Source organism: Anabas testudineus, chromosome 3 (assembly GCF_900324465.2).
Source record: "Anabas testudineus chromosome 3, fAnaTes1.2, whole genome shotgun sequence".
Classification (NCBI taxonomy): Eukaryota; Metazoa; Chordata; class Actinopteri; order Anabantiformes; family Anabantidae; genus Anabas; species Anabas testudineus.
The window spans coordinates 25,896,172-25,914,083 of NC_046612.1; the positions used below are offsets into that span (position 1 = coordinate 25,896,172).

The window sequence follows — 17,912 nt, forward strand, 5'->3', positions numbered from 1 at the left end:
CTATTCTGATGAGTTCATCCCGACTTATTCCGTTGCACATTTGCCAGAATAAGATAAGAATAAGGTGCTGCTAAGTCAAGCCAGGTGTAGATATCTGGGAAAGGTGCGTGTTCACTATATTGTTTAAAAGACTACATGTATCGAACACAGAGTTACTGACTGAACATGGACAAAACTCGCACAGCATACTTTTAACCCACAGAGCAGCAGCACAATATGGATATGTACAAAGAGGTAAAACATAATATGTAAAAAGGGAAATAGGGTCAATTTAATTACAGAAAGGGGAAAAGCCTGGCAGACAATAATGGATCGGCTGAATGCGTAAGTAATCAAGGAATAATTATTAAGCAGTGTTCCAGAGAAATTGTTACAATGCATAGAGTTAATGAACATATGCACTAAACAGTTGTGGTATAAATGTGTTGTATAAGCACCATTTTACTTCTCACAGTCTGCAGCAGACACTTTTACAAGAAAGACAAGGTAAAAAAAAAAGAGCTTTTGTTTTTATTTTGGGTCAGTCAGAGCAAGCTGATATAAGTACTGTTCAGAGTGCCAAAGACTTTGGTCAGCTCAGGATGCTCTCTGTACCTCTGTACACCCACTCATGCTCCTAGACAATTACCACTTCTTCTGTCTTCATTAGCATTATTCTCCGGCCCAGCATTGAGCTTTACAATGATTAACACATCAAGACACTACCACATGACGAGGTCCCACTTGGTCATCAACGTGTGAATTAATAAACATTATCACATGCAGACTGAAGTGCTTTTTCAACAAACTAATTCCATCACATGGATGAAGGGAGGAGTGGGGGTCATTAGCAACAGATTATCTATATTAAAAACATTGGGGGAGAAGGGGGCATTTACACTCTCATAACATTAAGCTGACATGTTGCTGAGCTGTTGTCATTCATTTTTGCACATGTGGATTTACAAAGAAGAATCACATGCTGTGTGTCACTGACACACCTCACACTGCCTTCCAATTAGAAAACCTCTGTTAATTAAACAACACCTGCTGAAATCTAATTATGTTTTCATTTCATATCTTGTTAAAGGAAAAAAAAGCTTGTAGTAAACAAGTGTGTACAAAAAAAAAACAATTAAGTGCCAACTGTCCAACCCCAGGATCAGGCAATGTTTTGTTTTTATTATTACCACAGCTACGATCAACTCAGTTCTCTGCAGGATTTAAAAAAATCTCTTCTGGTCAACTGCGTACATCTTTCCTGCTGGAAGCTTCCGGAAAAATAAACTGTTGCCTCTGCTCATGTTGCCCTGGAAAGAAGACGGACAAGTGTTTAGTGGAGTCTTAACAGGAGCCGTTACATATTTGACTGATCTGACGTTATGGTTTACATGTTCTGATGTTTCACATGTACTTGTGTGAAGTTGTGTTCTTGTTTCTATGTATGCTGGTAGTGTAACTCCCAGGTATCACTCTGGCTAATTCTCTTAGTTTTAGAGGAGGTTTTTCAAAAATGCTAAACCATCTGACGTTGCTAAAGTTTAACTGGCCATACGTTCTGGGCTACTGCACCCACAAATTATGACATCTCACCGTCTCAGGTGAGCTACTACCACTGAGTGTTTGTACAGAGATGGATGTGTCTCAGAGAAAGTGCTTTTTAGCTGTAAAGGAAATAAAACATTGCTTTTCCTGAAGACAAAAAGTTAGTCATTGTATTTCACGGCTTAAAGCGCTTGCCAATCAGAGTAGGGTGGGGGCTCAAACCAGATGTTTCTGTCTCAAGGTTAGAGGAGCTGTTCCATATATTTGCAGAATAAGTCAGAAACCCCAAATTGAGCATAAAATGGCCACTTTAAAAATCCTTGGGTAATAAAGACACAGTGAGCTGTGGTAAGACTGGCTTTGGGTTGACGTTTAAGTCCAACAAGATTTTTGGACAGGAGGCTGATACTGCAGACTTCCAGATATTTGTATCCATGCTTTACAGTAAGTTCTGTGCATGTTTTCAAAAGTGTGTTGATGTGTGTAAGCTCTCTACCATCCACGTCAGGTTCAGGAATGTAAAAAAATGTTGGCACACAAGTATTGCAATATCGTGTTTTGTGACACTGTATTTTTTCTCAGAAGCTACATTCTTATCAGTATACAGCCCTAGTATAGTTACAATATCCCAGACAAGCAACCCATCCTTTTTCAGATTAACTGACAATATGCGTGATCAATACCTGACTGTCAAATCAAATTAATTCAGTACAATTCAAAAACCTTTTGACAAATTTATTGTTATGTAACATCAAACTGAGCATGTGGCTCAACATCCTGGTGGACTGATCATACTGGACTCTGAGACTAGCATCTTTCTGTGATTGCACTTCAGATTTCAGTGGGTATGTGTGTTCAAAACCTTTGTGTTTTGTCTCATAATGCCGTTTGACATTGGTACTTTTAATAAGAGCCACCGTTTCTGAACATATCAGACACAATAGTTTAGTGCTCCCAGTGGGTAATATGAACAGAAAGGAGTCTGTTCATTCTGGATTAAAAACTCGATTGTCACTGTCCACTTATCTCTTTTTGGACATTTCTATATTTATCTCTTCCTCTTTAAGTCTCACCGTTCTTTTAACAACTCTTACCTCTTATCTCTCCTCTCTGTCGTCTGTCTCTCTCCCTCTCTCCTCTCTGTCGTCTGTCTCTCTCCCTCTCTCCTCTCTGTCGTCTGTCTCTCTCCCTCTCTCCTCTGTCGTCTGTCTCTCTCCCTCTCTCCTCTGTCGTCTGTCTCTCTCCCTCTCTCCTCTGTCGTCTGTCTCTCTCCCTCTCTCCTCTCTCCTCTCTGTCGTCTGTGTCTCTCTCCTCTCTGTCGTCTGTCTCTCTCTCTCTGTTATCGACATCTTTGTTTATTAATTCCTGATTCCGTGAATCGATTGGCTAAGTGAAGTCACGTGGGATTGCTTAACTCGCATTCAATTGGCCATTGCGTTCTTGCGTCCACTAAATAACTACCGTAAAGACTGAAATAGCTGCGCCGTTTAAAATTAAGGTGTCCAGCTAGATTTGGAATCAAAACGTTCGGTTTGGTCTGTAGCTCCGGGTCCGTCTGGGACAGTTTCTGGGTCCGGATCCGGACCGTGGCCCGCCTTGTTAGTGACCCCTGGTCTATACTATAGCTGTATAATTCCTCCCCCATGATGAGATATTGATGTGAAATTTAAAAATAATACAGATTGTCGCTCAGCTGCAATGTATATGATGTGTTTACCTCTCTGCTTAGATGCCTCCAGCAGTCCACCCAGGTGGGATATACAGATGCATAGGGAGGCAGGCCTCCAGCAAGCCTGATGGACAATGGAGATTATGAGTGCGCTTGATATAAGAGTATTTTAGGAAGATGAGGATTTTACGATGCTAAATAAGCTGCATGCTCACCCGCAGTTATTGACGACCATGAGGTTTGACACCAAAACAAAAGGGTAGGTGAGCATACTGGCGAAGAACTGAAAGAAAGAACAGAAGAACATGATCACACAACAAGCTACAAAGAGGTGGACAGGTGACTGCTAAGGTCTAACACACTTACTCCTGTCACAGCCTGAGAGCAGTTCCTGATTTCACCCGTGTGACTCATCTGTACAGAGGGAGAGCGGGACAGAGTTAATTTAAGATTTCAGACTGTACCTCTTTCTACATATTGAGCTGTTGTCACGTGACTGTCAAGTACCAACCCTTTAAACAGTACAGAATGCTTAAATGAACAGTGATGTATAAGAAGTGGCATACCGAGTCATCGATGGCATACGTATTGATGAGGTGCGCCAGCAGGTTACAGATCCACAGGGACAGGACATCACCAAGCAGGCGAGGAATCAGACCACTGAAAAAAGGAAACAATTCTGGTCAAAACATCTTCACACTAGTGTGAAAATTATAACTTAACACTGCAAGACTGTTATAACGCAGCACACCAGTGGTCAGCACTTCATTTTTACATTTGATTTGTGTGTAGTCTGTGCTCATTTGAAAGCATGGTGCATCAACACAAACTATACTGGAGCATTCTGTCGTAAAGTAAAAGAAACTAACACTGAAACTATTAATTTAATTTTGGTGGATTACAAAAAAATACCACAAGGAGAATCGAACTTACGCAAAGAAGCCCAGTATGCCTTCTTCTCTGTAGACTGTGAAGATGGAGTCCAACACCCCACTGAGAACAGATTTTGATTTCAACATTTTAATAATTTGCAGTGGGCTGCCCAATTGCAGTTTATGCCTGAAACATTTAAACTTTACCTGTATTTTGTTTCTCTCCCAATAAACTGGACCATACACCGCAAGGTAATCACTGAAAAATATGTCAGGGTAAACACCCTTGATGTGCTGATATGTGCAAACGCATCACAATGTACAAGCTGCAGAAATTCATAACTTACCATGAAAAGGATGTGTGACGATGGTGGCACAAGAACGAGCTATCATCTCTTTGGCCGTCTGTGGAGAGGAAGGTAGACTGAACACACTTTCTAATCTTTGGCACTGAGAACCCAACGACAAGTTGAAACATGGACTCGCCTGACCACAGAAGTATTCAGAGTATTCAGCAGCATTTCTGCACTAAAGTAATGTACAGCTTCCTCTTGCAATAATGGGAGGTCTGTGTTAAAGAGGCACTACACCATTAGATTCCACCTGGCCATTCTGAATAACTGAAGTGTTTAAAAATCACAATTTGAGCTTAAGCTTAGTAGAAAACGTGTTGTTAGATTCCCTAAATCTTAACTGTGCCCATTTAAGTGACAGCAGTTTTCCCTAAAGTACTCCTTTGCCAGTAGCATGATAGTTTCTCTCTGAAATGAAGATGGTGAAATACTTATGCCATGAGCCTTGTTTATTTGCAAAGATTGCCATCATGATGCTGATGCTTCTTTTAAACCTAATCATGACCCTCACCTAGTATCAACTAACCTGCTAATCTTTTTATGTGCCAGGCATCAAATTTTAAATGTGTTGAATTCAAATAAATGATAACTGTTCATTAAAACGGACAAATCGCAGATTTTGTGTCTATTAAAGAAATCAGGATTTAATATATTTAAAGACAAACTAGAATAACAGTAGAATAATAAACAGATAAATTAATAAAGTGTGGAGTGGTGAAATGTAAAATACACCTATGTAGTTTGAATTTGCTCTTGTTTGGTGTGTTGCTTTTTCAAATTATCCCATAACCACAGAAGCATCTTACCTCGTTAACAACGTACTGTAGGGAGCCATCTCCTGCCTTCTGCTGGCTGCCCAATACCTAGAAAACAGATATTTGTAAATATTGTAATCCTTTTTTAGAAAGTAGACAGATGATGCTAAATGACAGAACAGACAGGGGTGGACAAGGAGTTAATTTCCATTGTTTTCTTTATAGCAACTATATAACAACTGTGAACACTGGCTACATTAGGCTATTTTGATTTATTCATTTCTAATAATTTATTGGCCGGCAGAGCCACAGGCAAGGAACCAATACTAGGTTTCTCTAGTGAAATTTCAGGGATCATTATTGAGGTCTTAAAAGGTTTCCTAAGCCTTTAGACAAAACTGGCACACAACCCACTTCTGTCTTTATAACGCTTTTTTGCTTTTTCTTAGTCCATCTCTTTCAGCTTACAAACACTTACACTTATTTTAGCCCCACATGTCTGTATCATGATCCTCTTTCTCTCAGTCAATCAATGACAAATATTTAGTGCCAATATAGACAACACAGTCAAATTTGTATATATTCAAACAGGAAATATAAAAAATGTTTTTACCTGAGGTGTGTCTTGTTCATGACATTTCTGTTAGGAAGTAGAGGTTAAGATTTTACAACAGCCCAAGTGAGTACAGACTTACAGTTACTACCTGGCAAGTCATGTTTATCACATTAACATTAATATTAGATTAAGTCAATACTGTATCCAAAATGTACACCGGACATCAACACAGTCCCAACTGTATCCTTTTGTCCATTAGCTCTTATAACCATGTCTACCTATGCTGCCATATTGCATTTATTGTATACCTACCTACTGCACTACTACACAACTTTTCACTGATGGTGCCTACAGTTAGAATTTAAACACAACCAAAGCCATACTTTTGTGACTATTAACACTGTGATTAATATAGCTGAAACAATCATTTGATTGAACAGTTAGTATATTTAAAGGATATTGTTCCATTTTGAAAAAAAAAAAATGCTTTTCTCAGTTTTATACCAATGTCAATGAACTGGACTGTTCAGGACACTGTTTTCAATGTTTTCTGGCATTTTATTCACAACTAGATTTAGTTGTAAGGTAATATCAACAAACTGATATTGATATATTAATAGATCATGAAAATAAAAGTGTGCAATACAATACTTATGACTTCACATAAACAGAGCATCTTTCAGATGAGAAATGAGATGAGAGAACTGTGACGCAGCAATGACAACAAACCTTAATCAAATTACACAATGACAATGACTACACTATTCCTTTACACAAGCCCATCATATCATAGCTATGTTACATCTGAGGAGCAAGTCCAAAGTGTGATGACATTCTACCGTACCTGCACGACTTTGCTGTGCACAACGGTGCCGATGGTGCCTGCACAGAGCCGAGGAGCAAGTCCCTTGAATAGACCTGCTTTTCCATCGATTTTGACAATATGTTTTGCTAAAACAATCAGAAGGCATACAGCAGGATATAAGTTTTTAAAGGCAGTTTTTAAAAGTGTGATGTTTATAGAAAATAGACATCTAAAAAAAAAAAAAAAAACACAAATATTACAGTTATAAAACAGATGCAGTTAGCTGTTATCTCTACACTGAACATTAATTATCTGAACAAGAAAACTGATTGTAATATAGACTGAAGATTCTTTGCCTGTAAGACTGGATTGCTGTATTTTTAGACAGGTATATATTATGCTGCTATTTCCACACCGTTACTGGCTACAGGATGCAATCTTTTCCCATCAAGTTGTGCCTCTTTCATAGTCGTTTACAAACTGCAATTCAAACTGCAGCTCTACACAGTCACAGCTGGCTCTACGATCCAACTCCTCTGCTGCTGTAGCATTACAGGACTGAAACAACTGTCCTGAATGGATGTCGGATGCTGGGAGGAAGATCCCATTTACACTGAAGCAACGAATGTTACAGGGAAAAAAAAAAAAACACAAGGCTTGGCCTGACGGGTCACACTCACCATAAGCCAACAGTCCAGGCAGCTGGTAGACTTGTCTGCCAAACAGGTTCCTGCCCAGGGAGGGAGGGAGTGGCTCATGACCTACCTAACAGCACAGCAACAGTCATAGCAAGTGATAAGCATGTGAACTGAACATACCTTTTGAATGACTCCTCTTATCACACTTCCCGGTTTCTCCCCCCCCCTCTCAATGTTTTGGTGACTTTGTTAGCTGCATCAATTTTATACTGTAGTTTCAACAATATGTACAAGTTTGTCTGTGCGTCACTCTTCCTGTGTTTAAAACTTTCGTTGTAGCTAGTAAGCTAGTTAAAATAAGTTAAGGCTAGCTCAATGAGGACATAGAATTAACACTGACATTAGCTAGTTAGCAACTGCTAGTGTTAGCTACTTCAGTAGGCTAAAGGGCAGCGGTCAGTAAACAAGACATGTTCCCGAATACTGTGTTCGCGCTACATTCACCAATGAAACCGTTTTTAAGACAATTAAACGAAGTCGGCAAGTTAAGTTAGTGGTTTGTGTTGTAATACTAAGTGTAACGATACGAAGAACCACTATGCTAGAGAAAAGACGTTAGCTCGCCCCTGACCTTTTTACTGTTAAAGGGTCAGCAAAGCCGCTCTGAGCGCAGCTTCCTGGAAAAGACGCTCGAAATCACTTAATCACTTCAGCGTGAAATGTCTTGAAACAGCGATAAATGGGCTTCAGTGGCGGGCAGTGTCTCCAAGTAACGTGAAGAGTTAGCCGTTATCTCTAGCATGTCCATTTATAACAACATAACCGCGCCCTTACTTGTTAGAAAACAGAAAAAAACAACAACTTGGTACTGCGAATATGTGTGAGCACGATAACGTGTCCCTGGATGTTGTGTAAATGGAAACCTCGGTAAAGAGTGAACTGGCACCTGGCTTCCGCTCACTCGAGTATTTTGGAAACAGAAGGTCACAGGGACAACGGACGCAGCTATAATGTGGTGGCAATAATTATCGGAGATTTTCCAGCTATGCATTCACTAATACAACGAATTTAAGAATGTATGACACTAATTAATGAAAGGTCATTAGTCATGCTCTAAACTGTACCTCAATTTACTGCAAGGGGAGGCAACATGAAGCTGTGTTTTTTCTCAATGGACTTTGACAGCCACCTCAGCCTGCTAGCTATTAGAGTTAGACAAAATGTACAAAGACCAGCTAGCTAACAGAGTGTGAAACAGCTCCTTAACCAACGTGATGTCGAAAGCGTCTGCACAAACACTTACCTGGATCAGGACTTTTATGTACATCAGAGGGTGGGAGAGGACGGTGAGCCCTGATCCCAGCAATATTTGGCCACACGTGTCCGCCATTTTTGGAGCGACTGGGGAGACAGGAAGTGCTTCTCTTTCTTCTAGTGTCTGAGGCGCAGAGCTCGCCCATCATTTAGTAGTTTACACTGTTACCGCCATCTAGTGTTGACATGCGACATTGGCGCTGCTCTACCGTCGACAGTGGAAGTGGTTTTAAAAAGATCATTTGAGGTAAAGAGTTAAGATTACAAAAGAACCGTAACAATTAACATCTTTTGTTTTTAGCAATACTATTACACATTATTGACTGGTCTTAGTATTCTATTTGTGTGTGTGTGATTGTGTTTGTGTGAAAAAGAGGGCAATAACTTCTTCTGGATCTACCTGGTTAACTAAATAGCAAAACATTATTTTAATAAAATCAAAAGGTAGCTGTTGTGGTACTACAACAAACATGCACAGAGGTGTTCAATCACAGGGAGTTGTTAACCCCGTCCACTGTGCCAAAACCTCATGCAACCCCACTCTGAGTAGGCTATGTGGTTAATCCCACTGCCTCCAAGTACCGCTAGACAAATATACTTTATATACTGTAGGACTATAGAAACAAACTGTTTACAAACTGTTTGTATAATAGATATGCATTTGATGGTCATTTTATCATTTTTCTCAGAAGCCACCATATAAAAGAGACAATGGAAACAACTTTGTTGACATGGTAAAACCAAAGTGTACAACCAGTTACTGCAAAGTTACCTGAAAACTGTAGTTCCTCTGCATATTTTGTTTTTGACATTGCGGTAGTATAATGTTAGCACTGTCCAAGGATTGAATCATTCATTAGGACTGATATGGCAGGCCATTTTAATAATATTAGGTATTCACTTTAAAGATGGACAAAACTGAATTGTAGATATCTTAAAGAATAAATAAATAATATATAAATTAGATTTCCCATTCAAGTCAATGAGCTTTTTTGACCAGTCACAATGTAATTACAGATACACTATATTAACAAAAGTATTCGCTTACCCATCCAAATATTTGGAATCAGGTGTTCCAATCACTTCCATGGCCACAGGTGTATAAAATGAATCACCTAGACATGCCGACTGTTTTACCAACATTTGTGAAAGAATGGGTCGCTCTTAGGAGCTCAGTGAATTCCAGCGTGGAACTGTGACTGTACTTGTGATAGATTTGTTGCCACCTGTGCAACAAATTCAGCAAATCTGACATCAACTCAGCCACGAAGTGGTAGACCACGTAAACTGACGAAGCAGATTCAGTCGATGCTGAGGTTCATAATGCGAAGAGGTCGCCAACTTTCTGCAGAGTCAATTGCTACAGACCTCCAAACTTCATGTGGCCTACAGATTAGCTCAAGAACAGTGAGCAGAGAGCTTCATGGAATGGGTTTCCATGGCAGAGCAGCTGCATCTAAGCCATACATCATCAAGTGCAATGCAAAGTGTCAGATGCAGTGGTGTAAAGCAGTGACGAATCACCCTTCTCCATCTGGCAATCTGATAGACGAGTCTGGGTTTGGCGGTTGCCAGGAGAACGGTAATTGTCTGACTGCATTGTGCCAAGCGTAAAGGTTGGTGGAGGGGGCATTTTTCAGGAGCTGGGCTTGGCCCCTTATTTCCAGTGAAAGGAACTCTGAATGCTTCAGCATAACAATTCCATGCTCCAAAATTTGGAGCATGGAATTTTGTTTGGAGCTGGCCCTTTCCTCTTCCATCATGACTGTGCAACAGTGCACAAAGCAAAGTCCATGAAGACATGGATGACAGAATCTGGTATGGATGAACTTGACTGGCCTGCACAGAGTCCTGACCGCAACCTGATAGAACACCTTTGGGATGAATTAGAGTGGAGACTGAGAGCCAGGCCTTCTCGTCCAACATCAGTGTCTGACCCCACAAATGTGCTTCTGGAAGAATGGTCAAGAATTTCCATAAACACACTCCTAAACCTTGTGGACAACCTTCTCAGAAGAGTTGAAGCTGTTTTAGCTGCAAAGGGTGGACTGACGTCATATTGAACCCTATGGATGAGCAATGGGATGTCGCTTAAGTTCATATGCGAGTCAGGTGAGCAAATACTGTTGGCAATATAGTGTATCTTTAATTGGAAATGTCACTAGTCAAAATATAGTTGCAGTTTTGACCAGTCAGACATTGTAGATATCTGTACTGTGAATCCTTTTTATATGATAAATCTGCTTGCCATACTGATAATGGTTGATCACTTTAAAAGACAGTAAACCAAAATCATGAGAAGACAGAATGAAAAGAGACTGCTGTGTTTCAGTCAAAAGAAAATTTATTTAAAGATCATTAACATTTTGATGAGTTCAGGTCTGCAGCTTGTGTAGTTCAACAACCACAAGGTGACAGTCTTTCCTCTGACATGTCAGTCAGAACTTGTGGAGGCTTCCTCTGCAACAGAATACAGCACAGACATGGATTAGGTAAAAAGCCAGTGTAAACGCAAACTCTAGACACATAGTGTGTGTAGATATGTTCATAATGTGCTCATGTGGACACTCACAGCACTTGTAGAGTGTGTTGAGCCTGGCGATGTCATTGCGGCTCATCTCCTTAGCGTTACCAAAGGGAACATTGGCATTAGGGATAGGGAGCATGGTGGGCTGGTTGTTCTTAGAGAAGGCATACCTACAACAGGACACAGAGCAGTTAGAGTGAACCACAGCACATCCTGAAACAACACACACACACACACACACACACACACACACACACACACACACACACACACATATGGTGACACACAGAAGGACTGAAGTGAACCAATTGTTCTCACTTGTGGTACTGCATGACAGAGTTGTAATCGTAGGGAGAGCCCTGGTTGAGGGTTGCGATCTTCCTGAAGTTGTGCTCCATTCCTGTAAAGACAAAGATGAAAAAAAAAGTTCATGTTTGTTTGATTTGAATTCAAAAGGATTTTTCTGGTCAGGAAGGAGTCAGCATCAGAGCTACTGCTGAAAGATCCCAACATACTGCTTAGCTCCATGGTTTGGTACTGATACGTTCATATGCAAAAACCTGCCAACAATGAGCTTCTATTTCATGTTGGACCAGTGATTAACCAAAATGTCTATCTGTGATGTTAGAGCTGCGTTTCATTACCTGACTGAACGTTCTGCAGCAGCACTTTGATGTGGTTGTCCCTGTCAGAGCGGGTCTGTTCATGGTTGAATCCCAGAGCGTGGAGCAGCTCGTGCTGGACGGTACCGTGGTAAAGACATCCACTACGGGCCAGAGACACCACCTGCTTCCCACCACGACGGCCGACGTAGGAGTAGCAGCTGGATGGGACGGAGGCACAAGTTGAATCAACACTGACATGTGTGAACAAGTTCTCCGCTAAAACTCTTCATTTGAATCAGTTGTCTCACCCGTTCTGGGACTCAATGCTCAGCCAGTCACGATCGCTGCTTTGGGTGGGCCTGAAGCGGATGCAGGAGAAAGAGGAGAAGGACTCCAGTCCACGTGTGATGATGGCCTTCTCCCGAGAGGCTGGCAGAAGAATAACACACAACATTTAGCTTTGTATCAGCTCACAGCTCAGACTGCAGTGTAGCAATCACAGCGATGTACTAGTGGAGTTCTACAGGCGCTTTTTAACTGTGTTTTCTCCTTCCTGGACTAATTGATGCAGTTAGTAAGTTTACCATAAATATAAAAGTCACTTGTTGGTATGTGAACAGTTACATCTCTGGTCAATCTCAATTTCAAACCTTTTGACCAACAAGCTGCTACGACATGTGCATCACCAGTGACTATGAGCTGTTTATACACAGAGACTATCTGAGCCTCCATCTGACACTCACAGAAGTGATTGGTGATGTAATAAGGAACGTAGACCTTCCCATCACTCGCTTTGCCCCACTTGCAGCCTTGGTTGGTGCAGGGGTCGGCGTTTCTCTCTGCCTCGTTGTCGATGGCAATGTCTCCTTCAGTCAGAATGGGCTCATCATCGAAACGGACTGAAACACATCACATCACACAGCAGCTTAAAACCTGTTGAACTGACAAGAAAACTCACTCAAAGAAGAAGAAGCTGAGGCTTTAAGAGTGGTGGTGAGGACCGTGGTGACTGCAGCAGTTCACACTCACTTCGATTTCTGTTGGCTCTCTCCAGAAGCTCAGACACAGAAAGCTCCTGTGAGTCATCCTCTGCAACATCACAACACAATAACACAATTTCACTTTGCAAATAAAATACAGCAGGCCCTATACTGTGAATATCAATACAATAGATCTGATTATTAGAATAGAAAACGTACCTGCCTGCAGCTGCAGAGTGGGATAAGAGGAGGAAGAAATGAACATTAGTCATTTGTAGAAATAGAAAAGTAACATGTTGTACAGGTAAAGGTACATGTGTAGCTTAACCGAATGTTTATAACTAAAATATGCAGCAACATCTGAGCTGGGACTTCATGAAGGTTGTGAAGATCCTACCTCATTGTCAGCCCAGCAGCAGGCAGACAGAAGCAGCAGAGCCAGAGCTGAGAACCTGAAAACAGACATGTGAGCCATCCCACCTGATCTGCAGGACACAGAGTGGAATTAGCTTCATCTCAGAGCAAAGAGAGAGTTTGAACCTAAACACAGACACGTCTTCACACTTTGAAACAAAGTGCATGCTTCTCCTTTACATTTGCAGCTGAACTCACCTTGGATCTTCTGTGTGTACTAATGCATCTCAGGTTTGAGTCCAGTTTTTATATGTGTCCAACTGTGTCTGTGAAGCCATATATGGATTATCTGAGTCCTACAAAACCTGAAGGATCAGCTAAACTAGCTTATCAGTCACATATGGTTCAGACACACATGCTGTTTATGGGTGGGAAGTCAACACATGTAAAAGTGGAGCTATCAGCAGTGATATGTCTGATTTGACAGATCAGTTGCTGTTAGAGTATTACTGCAAAGTGTACTATTTCCCAGAGCCACTAAGTGAGTGTTAATTGTTACTGTTAGAGCTGTGATCAGATCACCTCACTGGCAAGACTGTGGCACTATCACTATTTTGAACCACCCTGACACCAGATTTCTGCAGTGCAGTTTTAATTTCTTCTTTTTATCAACTGCTTTGTGAAGAGAGGATTAGGCAGACTTACTTAATCACAATACTTAATGTTAACCCCTCATATTCATCAATCTGAAACAAGAAATTAACCACTTGGGAGGACAACTGTTCAGTGAATCAAACTCATAGAAAGAAAAATCACTACTTGAGTCCCGAAAAGAGTTTTATACAGTTTGCTTTAACTGAAACAATTCAAGTCTACAGCCACACTAGAAGCTTTGAAATGTTGAGATCAAGTGGATCAACAGACAGCTAGGTTATGTAACAACAGTGCTTTGGCTCATTGTCCCAATTGCATGACTCTGTACAAATCTCCAACTTAACCATCACCTTGCCTAATGCCTGAGTCTGAGTCTGCATTTCACAAATGCTTTGAACACCCTTTTTTCTAATATGTCCAGTGTTCTTTGGCCCATTTTAATCTTTTCTTTTCAGTGCCCAGTTTGACTTGGTGGCTCTTCACAGTTGACACTAAGACTGATCTTTTTTGGGCACTATTTATTTAAGCTGCCATTTGAGGACCTGTGAGGCATCTGTTTTTCAAACTAGACTCTTTATTGAATTTGTCCCAGTGCACTGGTGCCTCCCCCTCCTTTTTCTTTTCTGGTTAGAGCCACTTCTAGTTAAAGGAAGTAGTGCACAGCAATTTCTCAAATTGCCTTCTTTTCTCAGAAGAATTAGACTAACAAGTTTCAAAAGAAACTTTGTTTCTCATCATTCTGAATCTGTAATCAAACTCACAATTGATACACTCATCAAAACAAGCCCATTTTCATGTCTTTAGTCAGCCCAGCAGTTTTCAGCTTAGCTGACATGACTGTAAAATGTTTTACTAACGATCAGTTAGCCTTCTATTCTGATAAACTTGCCAAACGTGCCACTGGAACACAACTATGCTCCTTCGCGGTCTCTCAGGTCAGCTGACCAGCTCCTCCCGACAGTACCGAAGTCAAGGCGGAAGCCTAGAGACGACAGAGCCTTTGCCGTCACAGCATCCAAATTATGGAATGCCCTACCACTGTACATTAGGCAGGCACCTTCATTGTCCACTTTTAAAACTTACTTGAAGACTTATTATTATTCCCTGGCTTTTAATTCAGCATGAAGATTCTGTGTTTGTTCTTTTGTTTTATTCTTTTGTTTTTATTGTTATCATATTTATTATGCTTTGTTTTAAGTATCGTCTTAATTTGCTTGTTTTTCTTTTGACTAGCTATGTACAGCACTTTGGTCAGTCAAGGCTATTTTTTTAAAGGGCTTTATAAATAAAGTTGAGTTGAGTTGAGTTTTAGTTCACATACTTTTAGTTTTATTTTTGTTTTCACTGGTAAAACTGAGAAATCTGACAGATCAGTGCATAACAGAGAACCGATCGTGCCACTCTAGGTCCTTTTTCTTGTGAATTCTTACATCAACAGATATGTTGTAAGTTAAAACCACATAACCTGTGTTTAGAAATTCCTAGGTCTCATTCTTGCAATATGGTGAGAAGTTTCAGCAGACTGTCCCACATAAACATATCACTGCAGAACTGATGCTAGTAATCTTTTTTTGCAGAAGAAGGTACCTGTTATTGACTGATACAAATAACATTTTGTAAGGTTGTTACATTTATTTTCTCTCACTGATTTAAAATATACAACATAGTTGTTTGATGTGAATTTAATGTACTGGACATGAAAACCATATATTTATGTAAATGTAAATAAAATAGCAGAGTTATTTATGGGTAAGAGATAGACTGATCATGCCTTAATCACAGTGGCAGAGACGTGAGACCTAGCTGCCTCAGACATATAGAAAGCTGTCCCTGGACAAGACACTGAACCCTCAGGCTGTCTATAAATTGAAAACCTATTTGCTGAGACTTTACAAGCTAGTGTTCTCTGAGTACATCCCTAGCCTCGCTAATTGTTGAGGGTTGCTTAAGGAATCTGTGCCAAAATTTTAGGGCAAAGCAACAAGGGCAGAAACGTCTGTGTATTTGTGTGTTGTTCCTGTTTCTGCAAAACTTTGCAAGATTGTGCACACGATTTAGGGAAGTCATAAAAACATTGCACCTATGATTTTAACCGCACATGTTTCATAAATGTGCGAACACAAATATGAATGAGAATGAGATTAATTTGAACGGTGTTATTAGTGCCCCTGTATGTGCAGTTGTGTCATAGACATCGTCAATCAACTGTCACAGACTTTCGAAGAAAGGCTTTACAATATGATAGTTAAAATAGTGTGTTTACTGATGGGCCATACACTACAATGAAGCCAACTATGAAGTTTGCTGTAACTAACACCTTGGTCACATATACAATCCTCTCCCCATGTTTCTCATCAGCCACTCAAATGTCAAGTATCAAAATAAAGGCTAAAACATACTAAACAACTTATTTACTGAACAACCACCTGGTGGTCTTAATATTGTGATGGATTGTTGACAGCACAGGCGTCAAGCTGCGATGCACTGTGTTGATCATAGCCAGCACAAACATTTTCCCATGCTGACCATTGCTGTTTTTCCACATACTTTAATACAGCTGATCATCTGGCTGAACACATACAGCACCTGCTCTCCCCAACGTGCTCATAATGTTGCAGCATTACCATACACTCGTACATGCTGTCACTTTAGAATGCCGCATTCTCTCCTCAATCTTATTCTTGCTTATTGCTTACTTACAGAAAACAGCCTCCACATCTTACACAAACCATGGTTCCTTTTAAGCAATAACTGCCACTAGAATTTGTCAACACGCCTTTGTTGACCATTATTCCATATAAGGTTGAAAGTTAGTCGGCTTTCCCACCTATATAAGTTTTAAGACCTCTTACTTTCTCTCAGGAATCTTCTTGGTGTGCTGCTGCTGTCCAGTAACCAGTCATGATCCTCCAGGCTGCTGTGCTCAGTGTGCTCCTCTGCTGTGTCCACAGTCTTCCCATACAGGTAAGCATCAACTGAAACCTTACATCAGTCATTGTAACAGTCCCAGACTGAAATATGAGTTTGTCTTTAATATTACGCTCGTATTTAAATTGTACTGCTAATCCTGTGCATGGATGCAAGTATTAGAAAGACGAAATGTTACTTTATATTATAACCTTTTATTAACCTTTCTTATAACAGGCTTCTTTTGAAAAGAGTGTTGAATACAACGGTAAGATGTGACTATTTTTCTTACACTCACATGCTATAAGTCTGTCATCATGTAACTCATACATGGACTATTTCTACTCCCAGGCAACACCATTGAAGATGATGATTTCAGTGTCTCCACGTTGATAGAGAAGGCCAATGTCAATACTGGTACGGTCATGTGCAGTTGCATCTGTGCATTTCTTTGTTGAAATGACCATTCCAGCAGTCAATTAATGCTAAATGAGTAGAAACATAACTAAACACTGAACAAAATCATGTCACCCTGCAGGAAAGAACTTGAATGAGCCTTTAGTTCTGTTTGGAGACATAGCAGTGCCAACAAATCTAAGGAACGCTGATCCCTGCACAGCACGAGGCTGCCTGTGGCCTAAAGCCTCCGATGGCAACGTCTATGTACCATACCGCATCTCCAGCCAGTACTGTAAGTCTTGGCAGTTATTGAGTTTTTAGAAGTGGTGCTTTTATCTTTTACATACACACAGTGGTAGCCGTAGTAGGCTGGTGCTTTCTGTAGTTGCTAGTAGTAACTTTATAGTAAAAGAAGATCTTTCTTCTGTTTTACTTGTCAAGCACAAAGAGAGAGAGAAACCATCATCCAAGGCCTGCAGTCATTCGCTCAGTCCACCTGCATCCGCTTCACCCCCTTGGCCAGACAGAGAGACTTTGTGGACATCCAGTCTCTCTCAGGGTATGGACCACAGTTCACATAGCACATAGTATGCACGTGTAAATGCACTAGTAAACCATGGTACACCCAGAGCTGTCAGGTTTGTCATCAAGCAGGTAAAGGTTATGCTGGAAGTTATGCTGGATATTCTCAAGGTGTGACTGAGACTGTTTTCACTTTTATTTACTTGCTCTCTTTCAGCTGTTTCTCATTTATCGGACGTCGTGGTAACGCCCAGACCGTGTCTTTGAGCCGCCAGGGCTGTGTCTTCCGGTCGATCATACAGCACGAGCTACTCCATGCCTTGGGCTTCAATCACGAACAGACCCGCTCTGACAGGGATGAGCATGTTCGCATCCTTCTGGAGAACGTTATACCTGGTGGGTTCATTTTCTAGAATGTAAGAGAAATTCAAATAATGCTTTTGAAAAACACCTTTATGACTTAAGAATAAATAAAAAA

General features: G+C 40.6%; 3 protein-coding genes across 3 annotated transcripts in view; 1 reads left to right on the top strand and 2 right to left on the bottom strand.

Moving 5' to 3' along the window:
• Positions 1-249: 249 nt before the first annotated feature.
• mtch2 (mitochondrial carrier homolog 2) lies at positions 250-8,593 on the bottom strand. Its single transcript, XM_026377903.1, has 13 exons — positions 8,476-8,593; positions 7,215-7,299; positions 6,574-6,680; positions 5,787-5,813; positions 5,225-5,281; positions 4,413-4,470; positions 4,273-4,324; positions 4,127-4,186; positions 3,760-3,853; positions 3,560-3,607; positions 3,409-3,476; positions 3,242-3,317; positions 250-1,289 (listed from the first exon to the last, which is right to left on the bottom strand). Exons 1-13 carry the CDS (start codon positions 8,560-8,562, stop codon positions 1,203-1,205), a joined length of 906 nt encoding a protein of 301 aa, XP_026233688.1. The 5' UTR covers positions 8,563-8,593; the 3' UTR covers positions 250-1,202.
• A 2,226-nt stretch (positions 8,594-10,819) lies between these two features.
• Positions 10,820-13,355, bottom strand: LOC113174179 (low choriolytic enzyme-like). Its single transcript, XM_026377936.1, has 10 exons — positions 13,211-13,355; positions 12,996-13,083; positions 12,818-12,827; positions 12,648-12,707; positions 12,362-12,517; positions 11,927-12,047; positions 11,658-11,836; positions 11,332-11,413; positions 11,059-11,183; positions 10,820-10,946 (listed from the first exon to the last, which is right to left on the bottom strand). Coding segments are annotated over exons 2-10 (813 nt in total). The 5' UTR covers positions 13,074-13,083; positions 13,211-13,355; the 3' UTR covers positions 10,820-10,944.
• Positions 13,356-16,412: 3,057 nt separating this feature from the next.
• The window catches only part of LOC113174176 (low choriolytic enzyme-like), a 3,149-nt gene continuing 1,649 nt past the window's right edge, over positions 16,413-17,912 (top strand). The window contains exons 1-6 of the mRNA XM_026377934.1: positions 16,413-16,570; positions 16,751-16,781; positions 16,865-16,930; positions 17,052-17,204; positions 17,354-17,471; positions 17,652-17,830. Coding sequence (XP_026233719.1) covers positions 16,508-16,570; positions 16,751-16,781; positions 16,865-16,930; positions 17,052-17,204; positions 17,354-17,471; positions 17,652-17,830 — 610 coding nt within the window. The 5' untranslated portion in view covers positions 16,413-16,507. The remainder of the gene's footprint in view (positions 16,571-16,750; positions 16,782-16,864; positions 16,931-17,051; positions 17,205-17,353; positions 17,472-17,651; positions 17,831-17,912) is intronic.

Bases quoted from the DNA above. Each gene is read 5' to 3' on its own strand.
- mtch2 (XM_026377903.1), bottom strand. From the start codon at position 8,562: ATGGCGGACACGTGTGGCCAAATATTGCTGGGATCAGGGCTCACCGTC. The intron at 5,814-6,573 runs GTACGGTAGAAT...ACTTCCTAACAG, and splicing joins TGCACAGCAAAGTCGTGCAG to AAATGTCATGAACAAGACAC. The intron at 4,325-4,412 runs GTAAGTTATGAA...CATATTTTTCAG, and splicing joins CGTCACACATCCTTTTCATG to TGATTACCTTGCGGTGTATG.
- LOC113174179 (XM_026377936.1), bottom strand. From the start codon at position 13,073: ATGGCTCACATGTCTGTTTTCAGGTTCTCAGCTCTGGCTCTGCTGCTT. The intron at 12,048-12,361 runs GTGAGTGTCAGA...TTCTTCTGCCAG, and splicing joins TTACATCACCAATCACTTCT to CCTCTCGGGAGAAGGCCATC. The intron at 11,837-11,926 runs GTGAGACAACTG...CGTCCCATCCAG, and splicing joins AGCATTGAGTCCCAGAACGG to CTGCTACTCCTACGTCGGCC.